Raw genomic sequence first — 22465 nt, forward strand, 5'->3', positions numbered from 1 at the left:
TGTTTTATGGAGATTCTGAGGTGGTATATTCGTTTTTTTCCACCTAAAGCACTTGTGTTTAACCTGATCCACCTAGTATCTATTCAACGAGAGAACACGATACGCTAACTTCTTGCAAATCTTGGGTAAAAAAGAGGTGGAATGTCAGCCTCACCTGGGTTACACCTGGCTGGGTCCTGGTAGAAAGGATCTGCAGAGACAGAGAGGAATGGTGTCAGAAACCACGTACAGAATAACAACATATATTGATAGCTGTTTACCCACACACACATATTGGTCTTTAGCTGTTGTTAGAGCCCTACAATTATATTCTGTCAACGTTTCCATCAACAACATTTCATTTGATGGCTTAAGTATTCATCATGTCTTCATCATGTATTCACCATGTCTTCATCATGTATTCACCATGTCTTCACCATGTCTTCATCATGTCTTCATCATGTCTTCATCATGTCTTCATCATGTCTTCACCATGTCTTCATCATGTCATCATCATGTCTTCATCATGTCTTCATCATGTCTTCATCATGTCTTCATCATGTCTTCATCATGTCTGCATCATGTCTTCATCATGTCTTCATCATGTCTTCACCATGTCTTCATCATGTCTTCACCATGTCATCATCATGTCTTCATCATGTCTTCATCATGTCATCATCATGTCTTCATCATGTCTTCATCATGTCTTCATCATGTCTTCACCATGTCTTCACCATGTCTTCATCATGTCTTCATCATGTCTTCATCATGTCTTCACCATGTCTTCATCATGTCTTCATCATGTCTTCATCATGTATTCATCATGTCTTCATCATGTCTTCACCATGTCTTCATCATGTCTTCATCATGTCTTCATCATGTCTTCATCATGTCTTCACCATGTCTTCATCATGTCTTCATCATGTCATCATCATGTCATCATCATGTCTTCATCATGTCTGCATCATGTCATCATCATGTCTTCATCATGTCTTCATCATGTCTTCATCATGTCTTCATGTCTTCATCATGTCTTCATCATGTCTTCATCATGTCTTCATCATGTCTTCATCATGTCTTCATCATGTCTTCACCATGTCTTCACCATGTCTTCACCATGTCTTCATCATGTCATCATCATGTCATCATCATATCTTCATCATGTCATCATCATGTCATCATCATGTCTTCATCATGTATTCATCATGTCTTCATCATGTCTGCATCATATCATCATCATGTCTTCATCATGTCTTCATTATGTCTTCATCATGTCTTCACCATGTCTTCATCATGTCATCATCATGTCTTCATCATGTCATCATCATGTCTTCATCATGTCTTCATCATGTCTTCATCATGTCTTCATCATGTCTTCATTATGTCTTCATCATGTCTTCACCATGTCTTCATCATGTCTTCATCATGTCATCATCATGTCTTCACCATGTCTTCACCATGTCTTCATCATGTCTTCATCATGTCTTCACCATGTCTTCACCATGTCTTCATCATGTCTTCATCATGTCTTCATCATGTCTTCATCATGTCTTCACCATGTCTTCATCATGTCTTCACCATGTCTTCACCATGTCTTCATCATGTCTTCATCATGTCTTCACCATGTCTTCATCATGTCTTCATCATGTCTTCATCATGTCTTCACCATGTCTTCATCATGTCTTCACCATGTCTTCATCATGTCTTCACCATGTCATCATCATGTCATCATCATGTCTTCATCATGTCTTCACCATGTCTTCATCATGTCTTCATCACTGAGTCTTCATCATGTCTTCATCATGTCTTCACCATGTCTTCATCATGTCTTCATCATGTCTTCATCATGTCTTCACCATGTCTTCATCATGTCATCATCATGTCTTCACCATGTCTTCATCATGTCTTCATCATGTCTTCATCATGTCTTCACCATGTCTTCATCATGTCTTCATCATGTCTTCATCATGTCTTCATCATGTCTTCATCATGTCTTCATCATGTCTTCACCATGTCTTCACCATGTCTTCACCATGTCTTCATCATGTCATCATCATGTCATCATCATATCTTCATCATGTCATCATCATGTCATCATCATGTCTTCATCATGTATTCATCATGTCTTCATCATGTCTGCATCATATCATCATCATGTCTTCATCATGTCTTCATTATGTCTTCATCATGTCTTCACCATGTCTTCATCATGTCATCATCATGTCTTCATCATGTCATCATCATGTCTTCATCATGTCTTCATCATGTCTTCATCATGTCTTCATTATGTCTTCATCATGTCTTCACCATGTCTTCATCATGTCTTCATCATGTCATCATCATGTCTTCACCATGTCTTCACCATGTCTTCATCATGTCTTCATCATGTCTTCACCATGTCTTCACCATGTCTTCATCATGTCTTCATCATGTCTTCATCATGTCTTCATCATGTCTTCACCATGTCTTCATCATGTATTCACCATGTCTTCACCATGTCTTCATCATGTCTTCATCATGTCTTCACCATGTCTTCATCATGTCTTCATCATGTCTTCATCATGTCTTCACCATGTCTTCATCATGTCTTCACCATGTCTTCATCATGTCTTCACCATGTCATCATCATGTCATCATCATGTCTTCATCATGTCTTCACCATGTCTTCATCATGTCTTCACCATGTCTTCATCATGTCTTCACCATGTCTTCATCATGTCTTCATCATGTCTTCATCATGTCTTCACCATGTCTTCATCATGTCATCATCATGTCTTCACCATGTCTTCATCATGTCTTCATCATGTCTTCACCATGTCTTCACCATGTCTTCACCATGTCTTCATCATGTCTTCATCATGTCTTCATCATGTCTTCATCATGTCTTCATCATGTCATCATCATGTCTTCATCATGTCTTCATCATGTCTTCACCATGTCTTCATCATGTCTTCATCATGTCTTCACCATGTCTTCATCATGTCATCATCATGTCTTCATCATGTCTTCACCATGTCTTCATCATGTCTTCACCATGTCTTCATCATGTCTTCACCATGTCTTCATCACGTCTTCATCATGTCTTCACCATGACCCTGAGTCTTCAGAGGGTTAATTGTATTCTAACATGCAACTTTCACAAAACCTTATTTTGCATTTTCATTGATACACTTTAAAGTTCTTGCAGATGGAACCAATTCTTAATGACAAAACCAGATAAACAGTGATTTCCTCCGGTGGTTCTGGGCGATAGATATGAACGGTGATGACATGGCAAAATATGTCAATCCCACAAAGCATAAACATATGGAGAGACAGTGCAGCTAGCATTTAAGATAAGATAATAACACAAGAAGTACTTTATTGATCCCAAGTTGGGAAATGTTTAACTCCAAAGCCAAGGCAGCGGCACACAGCCAACGGCAAGGAAAGTGTGTGTAAAAGTGTATATTTTAATGTGGTCAAAATAACTGAAAATCATGCCAATCTACTGTTTCATTGCGGGATAGTCTATATATAGTCTTTACTTCTCATCTGCAGGGACTACTTTTAGTGGGGTTTCATTTCGTGAGCAGTTTTGGGAATGAATAGAGAACATCTAATCTAATCTGAGCAGAAACCGAGCTCTTGGCAGCGCTCTCTGTGTCACAGTGACTTCAAATTCAACATCAAGTTAGCGAACAGTTTAGACACAGAGACTTTGGGTTTCTGTTGTTAAGGTCAGAGATGGCAGAAGTACACACATCCTTTCCTCAAGTAGAAGTACACACATCCTTTCCTCAAGTAGAAGTACAGATACTCGTGTTTAAAGATACTCTGGTGAAAGTACTGACTAAACTTCTTTACTCAAGTCAAAGTAAAGAGGCTTTGAAATGTACTTCAGTAAAAAGTACCCATAACTAGCAGCTGCTTTAAAGAGTACCTGACCTTCCTTTATATCAATAGAACAATAATGTCATTGTTAGCTAATGAATGTTTCCATGCTGAACAACGGCAACATGACAACGTTTCCATTGGTCCCTCTTCTTTAGAGAAGACCAGGAAATGATGGATACACGGATCGTGTTCAAATCAATAGGCACGCAATGACTCTAAAGAATAATGATCACGCACCAAACACACATTCAGACTAAAGGAACCAGCTGTTTGGAAAATGAGAGAAGTAGAAAGTACAGGTATTTGAGTTCAACATGTAAGAAGTAGAAAGTACAGGTATTTGGGTTCAACATGTAAGAAGTAGAAAGTACAGGTATTTGGGTTCAACATGTAAGAAGTAGAAAGTACAGGTATTTGGGTTCAACATGTAAGAAGTAGAAAGTACAGGTATTTGAGTTCAACATGAGAGAAGTAGAAAGTACAGGTATTTGAGTTCAACATGTAAGAAGTAGAAAGTACAGGTATTTGAGTTCAACATGTAAGAAGTAGAAAGTACAGGTATTTGGGTTCAACATGTAAGAAGTAGAAAGTACAGGTATTTGAGTTCAACATGTAAGAAGTAGAAAGTACAGGTATTTGTGTTCAACATGTAAGAAGTAGAAAGTACAGGTATTTGAGTTCAACATGTGAGAAGTAGAAAGTACAGGTATTTGTGTTCAACATGTAAGAAGTAGAAAGTACAGGTATTTGTGTTCAACATGTAAGAAGTAGAAAGTACAGGTATTTGAGTTCAACATGTAAGAAGTAGAAAGTACAGGTATTTGAGTTCAACATGTAAGAAGTAGAAAGTACAGGTATTTGGGTTCAACATGTAAGAAGTAGAAAGTACAGGTATTTGAGTTCAACATGTAAGAAGTAGAAAGTACAGGTATTTGTGTTCAACATGTAAGAAGTAGAAAGTACAGGTATTTGAGTTCAACATGTGAGAAGTAGAAAGTACAGGTATTTGTGTTCAACATGTAAGAAGTAGAAAGTACAGGTATTTGGGTTCAAAATGTAAGAAGTCAAAGTAAAAAGTCGTCAGAAAAATAAATAGTGGAGTAAAGTACTGATACCAGAAAAATGTACTCAAGTACAGTAAAAAAATATTTGTACTCCACTACTTCCCACCTCTTAAGCACAAGAGAGAAACGTATAACTTCCCGACTGAAACTCCCACTCTGAACCTCAACAAATCAAGAAATCACGGCGAGGGAAAATCCCCAAACCCCGCTGATATGTGGGCGAATCGTTATGGAGGTCAAGGGGATTGAGATGACTTGCTGGTCTCAGGCCTGTTTAAAGAAGCGAGGACAGTGAGGGTTTTATTGAGTGTAAAAGGAGTGGGCCGCCTGCATCAAGGAGCTCTTTGAGAGAGTCAGTGGGAGTGAAGTCGAGGGGAAATGACTCACGAAACTCTGCTGAGAGTAGAAACATGTCAGAGATCTACGATAGGGTTCATAAAGCAGGCAGAACGGCTTCCTGATGGGCCAGGTCTTTCACTTAGAGAGGGGAATATAGAGACACAGAAGAAGTTTCAATTCTGAGGTGTTCACAGGAGAAAGTGATAGAGTTTATAACATTACAGAAGTTAGGGTTAGAGTTTGCCTCGTACGATTGTACTTAAGAGGTGGATCTCCAGTGCTCAGACTGGCCAACAGTGGCAGAGAAGCACGGCCTCGTAATATTTAGTGCAAGGTGCTGTTCGAATAAACCTGCACCCCCCCCAAAATGCAGGGAAAACCACACCTAAACTGTAGTAGTGGCTCATTACTTTCCCTTCATTTTCAATATTCAGTAGATCTTCAAAAACCTCCCGCTTGTTGTGTCTTTCTGTCTCTCAAAGTGAAACTAGCCTTTTGGCTAATTTGAGTACTTTTACATGTTTTAAATATGTTGATTAATTAAAAATTAAAAATTAACTGTCCCTTGTTTTAAATAAATCAATTCAATTAAATTCAAACATGTCCGTTATGTTCTCAAAGTCAAAGTCAAAGGTCTTGAAATGTCTTACTGTGTCCTTCCAAAACTAAAATATATCTACTTCATCCACTTTAATATAAAATAGTAAAAGAACACGAAATATACATATTTGAGAGGCTGAAAAATATTTCCGGGCATTTTTGCATTAAGATTTATATATATATGAATTGGTCAATTATAGATTAATTGTCATAAAGTTACCAGTTATTTTTCTGTTTGTCGACTAATTCGTTATCAGCTCGACTTTGGAGACACATCTCAGTCTTAAATATAACATCCTTGATGAACGTATATGTACCTGGCCCCTCTGCCTTCACGATGGCCTCGGGCGAGATGCAGACCCCCCGGTCGTACAGCGGCAGCTCGCTGCAGCTCAGGCTGTCGGGCCAGCTGTGGTTGTATCTCTTCATCACGGGCTCACAGCCGGTCTTCGCCCGCTCACACACGGCCTTGCAGGGTTTGATGGGCTCGTGCTGGAAGTCGATGGTGCAGATGGGAGCGTACATCGCACAGAGGAAGAAGAGCAGATCCTGGCTGCAGCCCGTACCTGAACACAGAGAGGAGCGTTACCAATGGATGTTAACCCTCACCTATCATGCAAAATCCTCTTCTCCATGTCTCTTCTACATCAACATGTGTCCCCTCTTCTTCATGTCTCTTCTACATCAACATGTGTCCCCTCTTCTTCATGTCTCTTCTACATCAACATGTGTCCCCTCTTCTTCGTGTCTCTTCTACATCAACATGTGTCCCCTCTTCTTCATGTCTCTTCTACATCAACATGTGTCCCCTCTTCTTCATGTCTCTTCTACATTAACATGTGTCCCCTCTTCTTCATGTTTCTTCTACATCAACATGTGTCCCCTCTTCTTCATGTTTCTTCTACATCAACATGTGTCCCCTCTTCTTCGTGTCTCTTCTACATCAACATGTGTCCCCTCTTCTTCATGTCTCTTCTACATCAACATGTGTCCCCTCTTCTTCATGTTTCTTCTACATCAACATGTGTCCCCTCTTCTTCGTGTCTCTTCTACATCAACATGTGTCCCCTCTTCTTCATGTCTCTTCTACATCAACATGTGTCCCCTCTGTGGAAAGAGACTCTGGAAGTCTGAGCTGATCACATTTTGGCCACTTTATGATGTCATAACGATGTTGTGTCTTGTGTAACCATTAGCCAATCAGCAACCAAGGTAACCCCCCCCCCCCCCCCCTTATCACCTGAATCTCCTCCTAGAGCACTGTTATGAACCCACAGGGGCATCACAGCACCATTGAGTTCTTTGTAATCTTTATAACCCTAGTCCATGTGATGCAAATCCACGCGTCATGCAACAGTTTTTATCCTGGTTGATGCAAATAATTTTGGTCCCATAACGACTGAAAGAGAAGCCTATCTGAAAGGACTCCAGTAACTCGGATTCTTGAGAAAAACCCACAAAAAAACGTTATGTATTAAATGGAAATGCATAAAGGATGAGCTTGACCCGAAACAGGATCCTGTCTGACGAAAAGTTTATTGTTATATTACAGAAATATCAGTTGTGCTTTCTCTCGACATGGTTCAATCTGAAACTATAGAAATGTACCCTGAGGAGCCGATGGTTAGGGTCCCTTTTTCTGTAAGACAACTTGAACTATAATACAGTAAATTAGGGTTAGGCTAACCTCAACCCAAGTCATACAACAATGTTTTTCCTGGTTTATGCAAAGGACAATACTTTCAATTCAAATCATCTTCTCAGAGAAAAGATGTATGTTTTTATGAAAGTATCTCTCATGGAAATGCATCACAAGTCTCCTTTAATTATATATAAGGTCACTGTTCATTTGTACATCTTGGGTTGTTTTCCTCGCAGTTAGAATACACAGGCTGACTAATTATCATACAGATGTTACCGGTTATAATTATCATGTCTTATGTCCCTTTAGTTTCCTGCTCCTCTGTATACATGGCTTTTGGGGAGACAGTCAGACCTTTGATCAAAAGCTGCTGCAAACCTCCGCCTTTCCAGCTGGAAATTAGGTTCTGTTAAATGCTTCAACTCTTTATTAAAAAACACAATCTCCGCTACAGAAAGGATGAAGACGACCACAAAGTAGTACTTGTCTGATGAAAAGTGCTTTTTTTTCAACGTGGTGCAGCCTCGTTTCCATCTGAGCTATAAAAGCTCGACCCTGAGGGAGCAGAATGGTTCAGCTCTTTTTTATCTGCAGGGAAACATAAACTATAATAATACTTCAGATGTTTCCTTTTCCGTTGTCGGACATTTTTGGGGAAACCCTGTGTTTCTTTAGGCCTCTGCTGCATGTGTCCCAGGGCAGCGGTTGGCTGACATTGGAGAGAGGACTCCCTTCTTACATCAGCGAGGGAACGGTGCGTTCAGGGACATGTGGATAACCGCAGAGTACACACATCCTTTATTTACTCAAGTAGAAGTACAGATACTCGTGTTTAAAAATACTCTGGTAAAAGTAGAAGTACTGACTAAACTTCTTTACTCAAGTGAAAGTAAAGAGGCTTTGAAATGTACTTCAGTAAAAAGTACCCATAACTAGCAGCTGTTTTAAAGAGTACCTGACCTCCCTTTATATTAATAGAACAATAATGTCATTGTTAGCTAATGAATGTTTCCATGCTGAACAACGGCAACATGACAACGTTTCCATTGGTCCCTCTTCTTTAGAGAAGACCAGGAAATGATGGATACACGGATCGTGTTCAAATCAATAGGCACGCAATGACTCTAAAGAATAATGATCACGCATCAAACACACATTCAGACTAAAGGAACCAGCTGTTTGGGAAAATGAGAGAAGTAGAAAGTACAGGTATTTGAGTTCAACTATGTAAGAAGTAGAAAGTACAGGTATTTGAGTTCAACATGTAAGAAGTAGAAAGTTACAGGTATTTGTGTTCAACATGTGAGAAGTAGAAAGTACAGGTATTTGAGTTCAACATGTAAGAAGTAGAAAGTACAGGTATTTGTAGTTCAACATGTAAGAAGTAGAAAGTACAGGTATTTGAGTTCAACATGTAAGAAGTAGAAAGTACAGGTATTTGAGTTCAACATGTAAGAAGTAGAAAGTACAGGTATTTGTGTTCAACATGTAAGAAGTAGAAAGTACAGGTATTTGAGTTCAACATGTAAGAAGTAGAAAGTACAGGTATTTGAGTTCAACATGTAAGAAGTAGAAAGTACAGGTATTTGAGTTCAACATGTAGAAGTAGAAAGTACAGGTATTGAGTTCAACATGTAAGAAGTAGAAAGTACAGGTATTTGAGTTCAACATGTAAGAAGTAGAAAGTACAGGTATTTGAGTTCAACATGTAAGAAGTAGAAAGTACAGGTATTTGAGTTCAACATGTGAGAAGTAGAAAGTACAGGTATTTGTGTTCAACATGTAAGAAGTAGAAAGTACATGTATTTGAGTTCAACATGTAAGAAGTAGAAAGTACAGGTATTTGTGTTCAACATGTAAGAAGTAGAAAGTACAGGTATTTGAGTTCAACATGTAAGAAGTAGAAAGTACAGGTATTTGAGTTCAACATGTAAGAAGTAGAAAGTACAGGTATTTGTGTTCAACATGTAAGAAGTAGAAAGTACAGGTATTTGAGTTCAACATGTAAGAAGTAGAAAGTACAGGTATTTGTGTTCAACATGTAAGAAGTAGAAAGTACAAGTATTTGTGTTCAACATGTAAGAAGTAGAAAGTACAGGTATTTGGGTTCAACATGTAAGAAGTAGAAAGTACAGGTATTTGAGTTCAACATGTAAGAAGTAGAAAGTACAGGTATTTGGGTTCAACATGTAAGAAATAGAAAGTACAGGTATTTGGGTTCAACATGTAAGAAGTAGAAAGTACAGGTATTTGTGTTCTAAATGTAAGAAGTAGAAAGTACAGGTATTTGGGTTCAACATGTAAGAAGTAGAAAGTATTTGAGTTCAACATGTAAGAAGTAGAAAGTACAGGTATTTGTGTTCTAAATGTAAGAAGTAGAAAGTACAGGTATTTGTGTTCAACATGTAAGAAGTAGAAAGTACAGGTATTTGAGTTCAACATGTAAGAAGTAGAAAGTACAGGTATTTGTGTTCTAAATGTAAGAAGTAGAAAGTACAGGTATTTGAGTTCAACATGTAAGAAGTAGAAAGTACAGGTATTTGTGTTCTAAATGTAAGAAGTAGAAAGTACAGGTATTTGAGTTCAACATGTAAGAAGTAGAAAGTACAGGTATTTGAGTTCAACATGTAAGAAGTAGAAAGTACAGGTATTTGAGTTCAACATGTAAGAAGTAGAAAGTACAGGTATTTGGTTCAACATGTAAGAAGTAGAAAGTACAGGTATTTGAGTTCAACATGTGAGAAGTAGAAAGTACAGGTATTTGTGTTCAACATGTAAGAAGTAGAAAGTACAGGTATTTGAGTTCAACATGTAAGAAGTAGAAAGTACAGGTATTTGTGTTCAACATGTAAGAAGTAGAAAGTACAGGTATTTGAGTTCAACATGTAAGAAGTAGAAAGTACAGGTATTTGAGTTCAACATGTAAGAAGTAGAAAGTACAGGTATTTGTGTTCAACATGTAAGAAGTAGAAAGTACAGGTATTGAGTTCAACATGTAAGAAGTAGAAAGTACAGGTATTTGTGTTCAACATGTAAGAAGTAGAAAGTACAAGGTATTTGTGTTCAACATGTAAGAAGTAGAAAGTACAGGTATTTGGTTCAACATGTAAGAAGTAGAAAGTACAGGTATTTGAGTTCAACATGTAAGAAGTAGAAAGTACAGGTATTTGGGTTCAACATGTAAGAAATAGAAAGTACAGGTATTTGGGTTCAACATGTAAGAAGTAGAAAGTACAGGTATTTGTGTTCTAAATGTAAGAAGTAGAAAGTACAGGTATTTGGGTTCAACATGTAAGAAGTAGAAAGTAGGTATTTGAGTTCAAATGTAGAAGTAGAAAGTACAGGTATTTGTTTCTAAATGTAAGAAGTAGAAAGTACAGGTATTTGTGTTCAACATGTAAGAAGTAGAAAGTACAGGTATTTGAGTTCAACATGTAAGAAGTAGAAAGTACAGGTATTTGTGTTCTAAATGTAAGAAGTAGAAAGTACAGGTATTTGAGTTCAACATGTAAGAAGTAGAAAGTACAGGTATTTGTGTTCAACATGTAAGAAGTAGAAATACAGGTATTTGAGTTCAACATGTAAGAAGTAGAAAGTACAGGTATTTGTGTTCAACATGTAAGGAAGTGAAAGTACAGGTATTTGTGTTCTAAATGTAAGAAGTAGAAAGTACAGGTATTTGGGGTTCAACATGTAAGAAGTAGAAAGTACAAGGTATTTGTGTTCAACATGTAAAAGTAAAGAAGGTTATTGAGTTCAACATGTAAGAAGTAGAAGTCAGGTATTTGTGTTCTAAATGTAAGAAGTAGAAAGTACAGGTATTTGGGTTCAACATGTAAGAAGTAGAAAGTACAGGTATTTGTGTTCTAAATGTAAGAAGTAGAAGTACAGGTATTTGTGTTCTAACATGTAAGAAGTAGAAAGTACAGGTATTTGGTTCTAAATGTAAGAAGTAGAAAGTACAGGTATTGAGTTCAACATGTAAGAAGTAGAAAGTACAGGTATTTGATTTCAACATGTAAAGAAAGTTAGAAAGTACAGGTATTTGTGTTCTAAATGTAAGAAGTAGAAAGTACAGGTATTTGTGTTCAACATGTAAGAAGTAGAAAGTACAGGTATTTGTGTTCAACATGTGAGAAGTAGAAAGTACAGGTATTTGTGTTCTAAATGTAAGAAGTAGAAAGTACAGGTATTTGTGTTCAACATGTAAGAAGTAGAAAGTACAGGTATTTGTGTTCAACATGTAAGAAGTAGAAAGTACAGGTATTTGTGTTCTAAATGTAAGAAGTAGAAAGTACAGGTATTTGTGTTCAACATGTAAGAAGTAGAAAGTACAGGTATTTGAGTTCAACATGTGAGAAGTAGAAAGTACAGGTATTTGTGTTCAACATGTAAGAAGTAGAAAGTACAGGTATTTGTGTTCTAAATGTAAGAAGTAGAAAGTACAGGTATTTGTGTTCTAACATGTAAGAAGTAGAAAGTACAGGTATTTGTGTTCAACATGTAAGAAGTAGAAAGTACAGGTATTTGTGTTCTACATGTAAGAAGTAGAAAGTACAGGTATTTGAGTTCAACATGTAAGAAGTAGAAAGTACAGGTATTTTGAGTTCAACATGTAAGAAGTAGAAAGTACAGGTATTTGAGTTCAACATGTAAGAAGTAGAAAGTACAGGTATTTGTGTCTAACATGTAAGAAGTAGAAAGTACAGGTATTTGAGTCAACATGTAAGAAGTAGAAAGTACAGGTATTTGAGTTCAACATGTAAGAAGTAGAAAGTACAGGTATTTGGTTCACATGTAAGAAGTAGAAAGTACAGGTATTGAGTTCAACATGTAAGAAGTAGAAAGTACAGGTATTGGGTTCAACATGTAAGAAGTAGAAAGTACAGGTATTTGAGTTCAACATGTAAGAAGTAGAAAGTACAGGTATTTGGGTTCAACATGTAAGAAGTAGAAAGTACAGGTATTTGTGTTCAACATGTAAGAAGTAGAAAGTACAGGATTTGTGTTCAACATGTAAGAAGTAGAAAGTACAGGTATTTGTTCAACATGTAAGAAGTAGAAAGTACAGGTATTTGAGTTCACATGTAAGAAAGTAGAAAGTACAGGTATTGTGTTCAACATGTAAGAAGTAGAAAGTACAGGTATTTGTGTTCAACATGTAAGAAGTAGAAAGTACAGGGTATTTGAGTTCAACATGTAGAAGTAGAAAGTACAGGTATTTGAGTTCAACATGTAAGAAGTAGAAAGTACAGGTATTTGTGTTCAACATTAAGAAGTAGAAAGTACAGGTATTTGTGGTTCTACATGTAAGAACTAGAAAGTACCGGTATTTGATGTTCAAACATGTAATAAGTAGAAAGTACATGTAAGAAGTAGAAAGTACAGGTATTTGGGTTCAACATGTGAGAAGTAGAAGTACAGGTGATTTGAGTTCAACATGTAAGCAGTAGAAGTACAGGTATTTGAGTTCAACATGTAAGAAGTAGAAAGTACGAGGTATTTGAGTTCAACATGTAAGAAGTAAGAAAGTACAGGTATTTTTGAGTCAACATGTAACGAAGTAGAAGTAGAAAGTACAGGTATTTGTGTTCAACATGTAAGAAGGAAAGTACAGGTATTTGAGTTCAACATGTAAGATAGAAAGTACAGGTATTTGTGTTCAACATGTAAGAAGTAGAAAGTACAGGTATTTGGTTCAACATGTAAGAAGTAGAAAGTACAGGTATTTGTGTTCAACATGTAAGAAGTAGAAAGTACAGGTATTTGTGTTCAACATGTAAGAAGTAGAAAGTACAGGTATTTGAGTTCAACAGTAAGAAGTAGAAAGTACAGGTATTTGGTTCAACATGTAAGAAGTAGAAAGTACAGGTATTTGTTCAACATGTAAGAAGTAGAAAGTACAGGTATTTGGTTCAACATGTAAGAGTAGAAAGTACAGGTATTTGTGTTCAACATGTAAGAAGTAGAAAGTACAGGTATTTTGTTCAACATGTAAGATAGAAAGTACAGGTTTTGAGGTTCAACATGTAAGAAATAGAAAGTACAGGTATTTGTGTTCTAAATGTAAGAAGTAGAAAGTACAGGTATTTTGTTCACATGTAGAAGTAGAAAGTACAGGTATTTGTGTTCAACATGTAAGAAGTAGAAAGTACAGGTATTTGGTTCTAAATGTAAAAGTAGAAAGTACAGGTATTTGTGTTCAACATGTAAGAAGTAGAAAGTACAGGTATTTGTGTTCTCATGTAGTGTAAGCAGGTATTTGTTCAACATGTGAAGTAGAGTCAGGTATTTGTGTTCAAACATGTAAGAAGTAGAAAGTACAGGTATTTGTGTTCAACATGTGAGAAGTAGAAAGTACAGGTATTTGTGTTCAACATGTGAAGAAGTAGAAAGTACAGGTATTTGTGTTCAACATGTAAGAAGTAGAAAGTACAGGTATTTTGTTCAACATGTAAGAAGTAGAAAGTATTTGGTTCAACATGGTAAGAAGTAGAAAGTACAGGTATTTGTGTTCAAATGTAAGAAGTAGAAAGTACAGGTATTTGTGTTCAACAACATGTAGAAGTAGAAAGTACAGGTATTTGGTTCAACATGTAGAAGTAGAAAGTACAGTATTTGGTTCAACATGTAAGAAGTAGAAAGTACAGGTATTTGTGTTCAACATGTAAGAAGTAGAAAGTACAGGTATTTGTTCAACATGTAAGAAGTAGAAAGTACAGGTATTTGAGTTCAACATGTAGAAGTAGAAAGTACAGGTAATTTGTGTTCAACATGTAAGAAGTAGAAAGTACAGGTATTTGTGTTCAACATGTAAGAAGTAGAAAGTACAGGTATTTGGGTTCAACATGTAAGAAGTAGAAAGTACAGGTATTTGGGTTCAACATGTAAGAAGTAGAAAGTATTTGAGTTCAACATGTAAGAAATAGAAAGTACAGGTATTTGTGTTCTAAATGTAAGAAGTAGAAAGTACAGGTATTTGAGTTCAACATGTAAGAAGTAGAAAGTAAGGTATTTGTGTTCAACATGTAAGAAGTAGAAAGTACAGGTATTTGTGTTCAACATGTAAGAAGTAGAAAGTACAGGTATTTGGGTTCAACATGTAAGAAGTAGAAAGTACAGGTATTTGTGTTCAACATGTAAGTAGAAAGTACAGGTATTTGTGTTCAACATGTAAGTAGAAAGTACAGGTATTTGGGTTCAACATGTAAGAAGTAGAAAGTACAGGTATTTGTGTTCAATGTAAGAAGTAGAAAGTACAGGTATTTGGTGTCAACATGTGAGAAGTAGAAAGTACAGGTATTTGTGTTCAAATGTAAGAAGTAGAAAGTACAGGTATGTGGGTTCAACATGTAAGAAGTAAAAGTACAGTATTTGTGTTCAACATGTAAGAAGTAGAAAGTACAGGTATTTGTGTTCAACATGTAAGAAGTAGAAAGTATTTGTGTTCAAAACATGTGAGAAGTAGAAAGTACAGGTATTTGAGTTTCAACATGTAAGAAGTAGAAAGTACAGGTATTTGTGTTCAACATGTAAGAAGTAGAAAGTACAGGTATTTGTGTTCAACATGTAAGAAGTAGAAAGTATTTTGGGTTCAACATGTAAGAAGTAGAAAGTATTTGAGTTCAACATCGTGATATAGTAGAAAGTTACAGGTATTTGGGGTCAACATGTTAAGAAGTGAAAGTATTGAGTTCAAACATGTAAGAGTAGAAAGTACAGGTATTTGGGTTCAACATGTAAGAAGTAGAAAGTACACGTATTTGTGTTCTAAATGTAAGAAGTAGAAAGTACAGGTATTTGTGTTCAACATGTAAGTAGTAGAAAGTACAGGTATTTTTGTTCAACATGTAAGAAGTCAAAGTAAAAAGTGGTCAGAAAATAAGTAGTGGAGTAATGTATTGATACCAGAAACATTAAGTACAGTAACAAAGTATTTGGACTCCATTGCTTCCCTCCTCTGGTAACACTTCACACATGACGACCAGAGCAGGTTTTGATCCTGCGTGTTTTTCCTGCAGAGCTTTTGCTCCACAATGGACTCTCAGAAAGTGAACTTCTGACCTGGATCTGCCTCCTCGTTTCTGCTCTTTCATTAGGAAAAATGTTCTGGTTTTAAGCTCGTTGCCTTTCCACGTTCAGCTCCATTCCTCCGACCTCAGCTGAGCTGCAGCTCCAGCCAACACCTCAATGTATTTATAGAAGACAGATGTGTGTGCATGGAATATTATAGAAGTTAATAAGCTTGTCCACATGCCCTTAGGTTTGATTCCTCTTGTATGGATTTTAAATAGCTCCAGAGACACCACAGAACTAGGGCCTGACTTTACATTGAAAGTTAAAGACAGCTAACTCACTTCAAAGAATATGTTTTTTAATTTGTATTGTACAATGCCATGCCTTTTGTTAATGTTTGTAGCTGCAATGAAACTATCTAGAAGAAATACACACTGATATTTGAACAGTTATTCACATGCATAACGAATTAAACCAAAATCAGACATATCATAAAGTGTATGCGTTGGCTAATTAGTGTCTGAAATGGGAAACTTTAAAAGAAAAACACAAAGGATTAAGAATAAAATACAAAGAAACCTTTGCTCTGAGGCCAGAAACTAAACTAGTAACACATGTTTAGATATGTAAAACATATAAAGATGTGAAAGGTTTGGTTTAAAACATCTTAGAAAAGGATGCAACTATTGAAATCTGACAGGTAGTTTGATAAGGAAGAAGACTAAGGTTGCAGTCGAATAGTCCATTTAGCTCAGGACCCTTCCTAACGGAGTGAAATGACCCGGAAGTCCCTCACTGGCAGCCATGAAAAGTGCCGTTCCAATTCTCTAGATGAAAGGAAAGGAGGTTTCAAACTTCCTTTATAACCTCCTTTAGCTTAGGAACCACTGGACCTCCCTCACCGAAAGGAGAGGAGAAAATGCTGCCCCACAATGCATTGCAGCCGCAGCATTTGGCGCCACACAACAGTCGGCCGTTCACGGAAACAACCGATTATGACGGAGAAATGATATCATGAAAGTTACGGTGCTTATTAAGCATTTTAAAACGTATGTGGTAAGTTGCCAAAGTGCTTTGTTCTGAACGTTCATCAGTATTATAATCAAAAAGAGAAATATGAACGTTAGTTTTTACTGAAATGATCAAATAAAGTCAACATCTCAGTCTTTACTGAGCTGTGTGGGGTTTGTTCAACTTTTAAAAGATGTTTGAATGGTGATATACACAGTGATAGATGTTAAGGACTAACGTTTATAATAAATACATTTGTATTGATTTAAGATCTTTTCATCAATCATACGTATTGGGATCATTTGTATTAATGTGGACCGGAGGGAGAGGGGGACGAGCAGAAGCTTCACTTTCCTTTTTTATTTCAATTCCAACTTTGGTCCTGAAGAATCTGTTTCTCTGTTGTCCACGTTCATAAAGCATAAAGCAACAGCGTCAGAGCACAGAGTCTCTAGATGAGTTTACAGGAGTCCCTCGTTCTTATTGAACATCCATGTTGTAGTCCGCTGTATAGAAAACTGTAGTTTCCATAGTTTCCCCACAGCAGCAGACGCACATTCATGACGTCCGCTGGCGCATCAGAAACACGTCGGATAGTGAAAGTGCAGTCGGATTCTCAAAGCACCGCAGTCTCCACTATCCCTTATCCCCATGACGTTTCACTCAGAGGTCAAGGAATCTACGATAGGGATAGACGGTAGGGATAGACGGTAGGGATAGACGATAGGGATAGACGATAGGGATAGACCATAGGGATAGACGATAGGGATAGACCATAGGGATAGACGATAGGGATAGACCATAGGGATAGACCATAGGGATAGACCATAGGAATATACGATAGGGATAGACGGTAGGGATAGACGGTAGGGATAGACGATAGGGATAGACGATAGGGATAGACCATAGGGATAGACCATAGGAATATACGATAGGGATAGACGGTAGGGATAGACCATAGGGATAGACCATAGGGATAGACCATAGGGATAGACCATAGGGATAGACCATAGGGATAGACCATAGGGATAGACCATAGGGATAGACCATAGGGATAGACCGTAGGGATTGACCGTAGGGATAGACGGTAGGTATAGACGATAGGGGTAGACGATAGGTATAGACGATAGGTATAGACGATAGGGATAGACGATAGGAATAGACGATAGGAATAGACGATAGGGATAGACGATAGGATAGACGATAGGGATAGACGATAGGAATAGACGATAGGAATAGACGATAGGATAGACGATAGGGATAGACGATAGGATAGACGATAGGATAGACGATAGGATAGACGATAGGAACAGACGATAGGAACAGACGATAGGGATAGACGATAGGGATAGACGATAGGAGCTGATTTTTGGACTATTCGACCGCAACCTAAGAGCCTCAAGGTCGGATTAACAGCCATTACTTGCACTGAAAATCCAAAATCTCTGGTCTATTTTTGAGAGTTTCATCTGTTATTGGTCTGAAAAGAGTTCCTTCCCAACGGTGATGCTGCCCAGAAAAATACCGCAAGTCTGCAGAGAGCCTTAAAAACACTTAATATGATTATTATTAGAAACGTTTTTATTAATAAAAGTAAAAAGAGGAGGTGTGATGAAGGTATTAAAGGTGAAATATTGTCACATCATGTTATATCACCTCCACCATTAACCATTAACCCTTCATGCAGGCTTGATTAAATCACAAAGTCATATAGTATTTTTCGGTTTCTATCATTTTAAGGAGTTATGCATCTTCACTCTGCAGAGGACAGCATGCATCAAAGGTATAAAAGGCATTTAATTAACACATAATAACTTTGAATGACTTCCAATCACTGGGTTATAATTTGATGCCATGTCAAAAAGCTCACGTTTGTCCCTGAAACCGTCACAAATGCTGTAGTTCAGGGGTTTTCAAAGTGTGGGAAGGTGAGCCTCCCCTCAGAGAACAGCTGCGCCCCCTCCGGGGTATTCAATTGCATTTCAAAGAGGTCCAGTAAGAGAACATGTAATTAAATGCTCTGTTTTCGCTGTCTACCTTCCGCCATTTGAAATGACTCCGAGTGTTTCTCTCCTCTTGTCTCGTCTCTGTGTGTGTGTGTGTGTGTGTGTGTGTGTGTGTGTGTGTGTGTTTGAATCTATCGTGCTGACTCACCGACTGCACCCAATTGATTGGCTGAGTAACGTCACCTCCTTAAAACATTAAACAATAACTTTTTAAAACCTTTTTATCTTTATGTTTTAAACTTTTTTAACATTTTCAACATCGTGGATGAATCCTTATATGCTCCCGGCAACACACTGAACGTCAATTTTGCCTCCTTATTAGACTCAGCCCTACTTTAGTGGGAACAATGAGTCTGCGTCTTTGAAGCACACAGGAATAAACGCAGATCATCCTCTGGCTGCAGCCTTGACCGGCACTTGCTTTTGATCAAAGTCAATGCGGAAAACCCGCACTCACACAGGTAGGTGGAGGTGAAGGGAATGAGCACTTTGACAGCCTTTTTGGCGAGGTGGGGGACCTCAGTCTCCACAGACAGCCACAAGTGTGCAAGTGACACTTTACTCGTCTTTTTCTCGTTATTTCTTTCTCGCTGCTGCGCCTCCCCTGAAGCTCTCTGGCGCCCCTCCCCAGGGAGGCGCGCCTCACACTTTGAAAACCGCTGCTGTAGTTGAACAAAGCAATGTGCATATGGCATTTAAAACTCCAAAGGATGCACATTAAAGCTGCAGCGATTACTCTGAACTGAATATTGACAGGATTCATCTACATTTTGTCTAGAAAGATGTGCCTAATATCTGTCAGTTCTAGTTCCTTAAATGTACATTTTACATTTAAAAGTGAAACAATACCTTTTGGTTTTATCAGACGAAAAGGACATGACGTTTAATGACATCATCTTTGGTTTTAGGAAACTGTGATATGCATGTTTACTCTTCGTTCTCATGATTTATACACTTCATAAATGCACAGGAAAAAGTAACAAATAATTGTAGTTGCAACTAGGGATGAGAAATAAACAGATGTTATCTTGCAGTGCCAAAACGCACACCCATTAATGGTGAATTCCCATCATCAGGAGTGACTTTGAAGCTGTTTTAGTGACTGTTATGGTAGAAACTATAATAAAGACTGATTTAATAAAAACAAACTGGATTTATCTTGTAAGACAGAAGACGACCTCAAACCACATTTTAGTTTGGGCTAATAACGACTGTAACAGTGGCGGTTCTAGACCAATTTGACTGGGGGGGCCACTGGGGGGCCAGTTATTTTCTGAGGGGGGCACAATAAATGCAGGACGAAAAAGAGAACTAGACAGTATGAAGTAATTGCGCATAAGAAAACAATGCAATACAGTTATTGGTATTTGTTTCAGTACACTTATTTATTTCAGATAGATCTTATAGTTATTACTGTTAGCTTCAGCTTAAGTTATAGTGCAATGTTTGCACTCACACCATATTTATATAAAAATAAAGGCAATGAACAGTTACATCTCTACTTTACATAAGGGTGTCTGCACAATCTCACATTACAGCAACAACATCCTGAGTACCAGAAAATATACATTTAAAAAAACCAAAAAAACAACTTGTCATTGTTAGGGGGGCCACAGGGAGGTCAGAGGTCAGTGTTAGGGGGCACTGGCCCCCCCTAGAACCGCCCCTGGACTGTAAGGTGTTATTTTGAGTCTGTTGGTGTTTATCTACACCTGGATAAAGTCAGTATTGTGTCAGCGCGCTCTGAAGATCTAATTACATTTTGGTTCAATCATTGTTTCAGTGTTTGCATAATTCTCTCTGTTAGCGTAGCGCACGATGCTAAACACATGCTGCTGCTGCTGTTTCAGGGTTTTAGCAACAGTCCTCAGGAAACACCAGGGTCTCTGTTCCCGGTATCATGTTTATGGGCTTTAGGATATGAGTCTGTTCATATGTGAGAAGATGCTCAGAGTCAGGACGATGTTCCTCCTCCATGAAGAAAATAATGAAACGTTCCTCCAGAAACCACCAGTTCTCTTTCTCTGTGACTCTGAGCCACAGTCTCTTTAGAAAACGTAATCAAGACGAAGCTTTCCACACATTTGTTTCCAAGGAAAGAGATGGTGTAAGGTTTCCTGAGAGTTATAATCAGATCCAGCTCTGCTAAGTGTTTTTGATTCCTCCTGCAGAGGTAAATGAGGAGAAGAGGACCCAGCATTGATGTAGCATGATGCTAACGTGCTATGCTACGCTACTGCTGCACATTGTGTAGAAACGTCATCATGATTTGGATTTAAGTATGATGTAAGTATGATTTCTCTTCGGGGTCACGGCTATGTCTCTGTGCAGGTGTGTATTACAAAGTAAATATCGAGAATGCTGCTTTTTTGTGAAGCAAGATGAAGAAAGTAGTCCCTTGTAAACACGTTGACACTGTTCGGGTGAGTATAAGATGATGGTATTCATGTATCTGTTAACACTTTTTTAGAAAACTGAACTTGTATAGACATTTTCTGTCTCAAAATATATTTAGATTTCTATATATAAGTTTGAATTAATTTACAATTATATTTAAGTGTTTGCCTGGGCAATTCAAACGTATGAATCTGTCCAGTAATTCAAAAATGAAGCCTTTAATTATTAATACATAATACATTTTTTTTTTTACATGTTTATTGATTTTATTTGAGGTACTACTTGATGCATATGCTTCTAATTAGTTGAATAAACAAATTAGGGCTGCAACTAATGATTTATTATATGATTGCATGGGTTTAATCCACTCATTTTAAGATCGGAAAATGTCTGGAAATAGTCAACAAAACAACAAACAAAGCCCACATATTGTTTGTTGTTCTTTCCATTGTAAATCTGAATCTGCATTTATCAAACACATACAGTTTAGTGGAATAACAAGTACAATATATGGCTCTGAAACATTGTGTAGTAGAACAGAGATGTAAGTACTCAGACCATGTAAACGTTGTATACCACAGATAAATAATACTCTTTCTCCACTAACAAGTAGCATCAAGTACCACAACTAAAAATACTCTGGCCATTTTTAGTTACTTGCACATCTCCAAACATTCTCTTGCACTATTTGATCTGTTTTATTCGTTCTATGTCCTATATATATATTCATGTTGCTCTGTTGGAGGAGGACTTCAGTTTTTCATCTTCACATCTACAATTCAAATGTTTTAATATGCACATCAGCTACAGTGTAGAAAAGGCGATGACATTCTTCTGACCTGAGCTCCTCCAACAATGCATAATAAAATACAAATAGTGTAAGAAGTCTGTATACATGTAAGTAGAATATGATATGTACAAGAACATAATGTGACATTTAATAATATACATTAAGACAACATTAAATACGTTTTATTGCAGCGATAACTATTTATATAAATAAGTAGATCGGCACTTTACAGAGCTCAGCTGTTTGATAGTCTTATTGCCTGTGAGGTCAAACAGCTGCAGCTGCTGTGCACATGACAATAAAGCTTTGAAACTTGAAACTTGAGTTAGAGTTAATTGACTGTTTCGGGGGGCTTATCATCACTCACCCAGCAGCCCCTCAAACTGCTCTATGGCCAGCACCGCGTTGTCCTGCGTGCTGTGGTGGAGGTGGTTCGGCATCTTGGTCATGTTCCACGGCATGGACCAGCACAGCGGGATCCGCACCGGCTCACAGGAGGCGGCCCGGACCTCCACAGCCGGGAACAGAACGAGGCAGGCGGCCAGCAGAGAGACGCAGAGCCCCGGGGAGAGCATGGCGGGGCGGAGGCGCGGAGGGATATATAGATCCAGATAAAACTCCTGCGGAGGGACTGAAGCTGGAGTGGAGGAGCGGCTCTCTTATGAAGGCTTTCACCTCCTCCTTCCTTCTTCCTCCTCCTCCTTCCTCCTCCTCCTCCTTCCTCCTCCTCTTCCTCATCTTCCTC

The 22465-nt window shown here is 37.8% G+C and overlaps 1 protein-coding gene across 1 annotated transcript; it reads right to left on the minus strand.

Moving 5' to 3' along the window:
- Nucleotides 1-154: 154 nt before the first annotated feature.
- Nucleotides 155-22338, minus strand: frzb (frizzled related protein; the record flags this gene model as incomplete). Its single annotated transcript, XM_034228942.1, is given in 3 exon segments — nt 155-190; nt 6176-6424; nt 22088-22338. Coding segments are annotated over 3 exon segments (493 nt in total), but the record flags the coding sequence as incomplete, so codon positions are not given.
- Between the last annotated feature and the right edge of the window lie 127 nt (nt 22339-22465).

This window comes from Gymnodraco acuticeps, unplaced genomic scaffold (genome assembly GCF_902827175.1).
Source record: "Gymnodraco acuticeps unplaced genomic scaffold, fGymAcu1.1, whole genome shotgun sequence".
Classification (NCBI taxonomy): Eukaryota; Metazoa; Chordata; class Actinopteri; order Perciformes; family Bathydraconidae; genus Gymnodraco; species Gymnodraco acuticeps.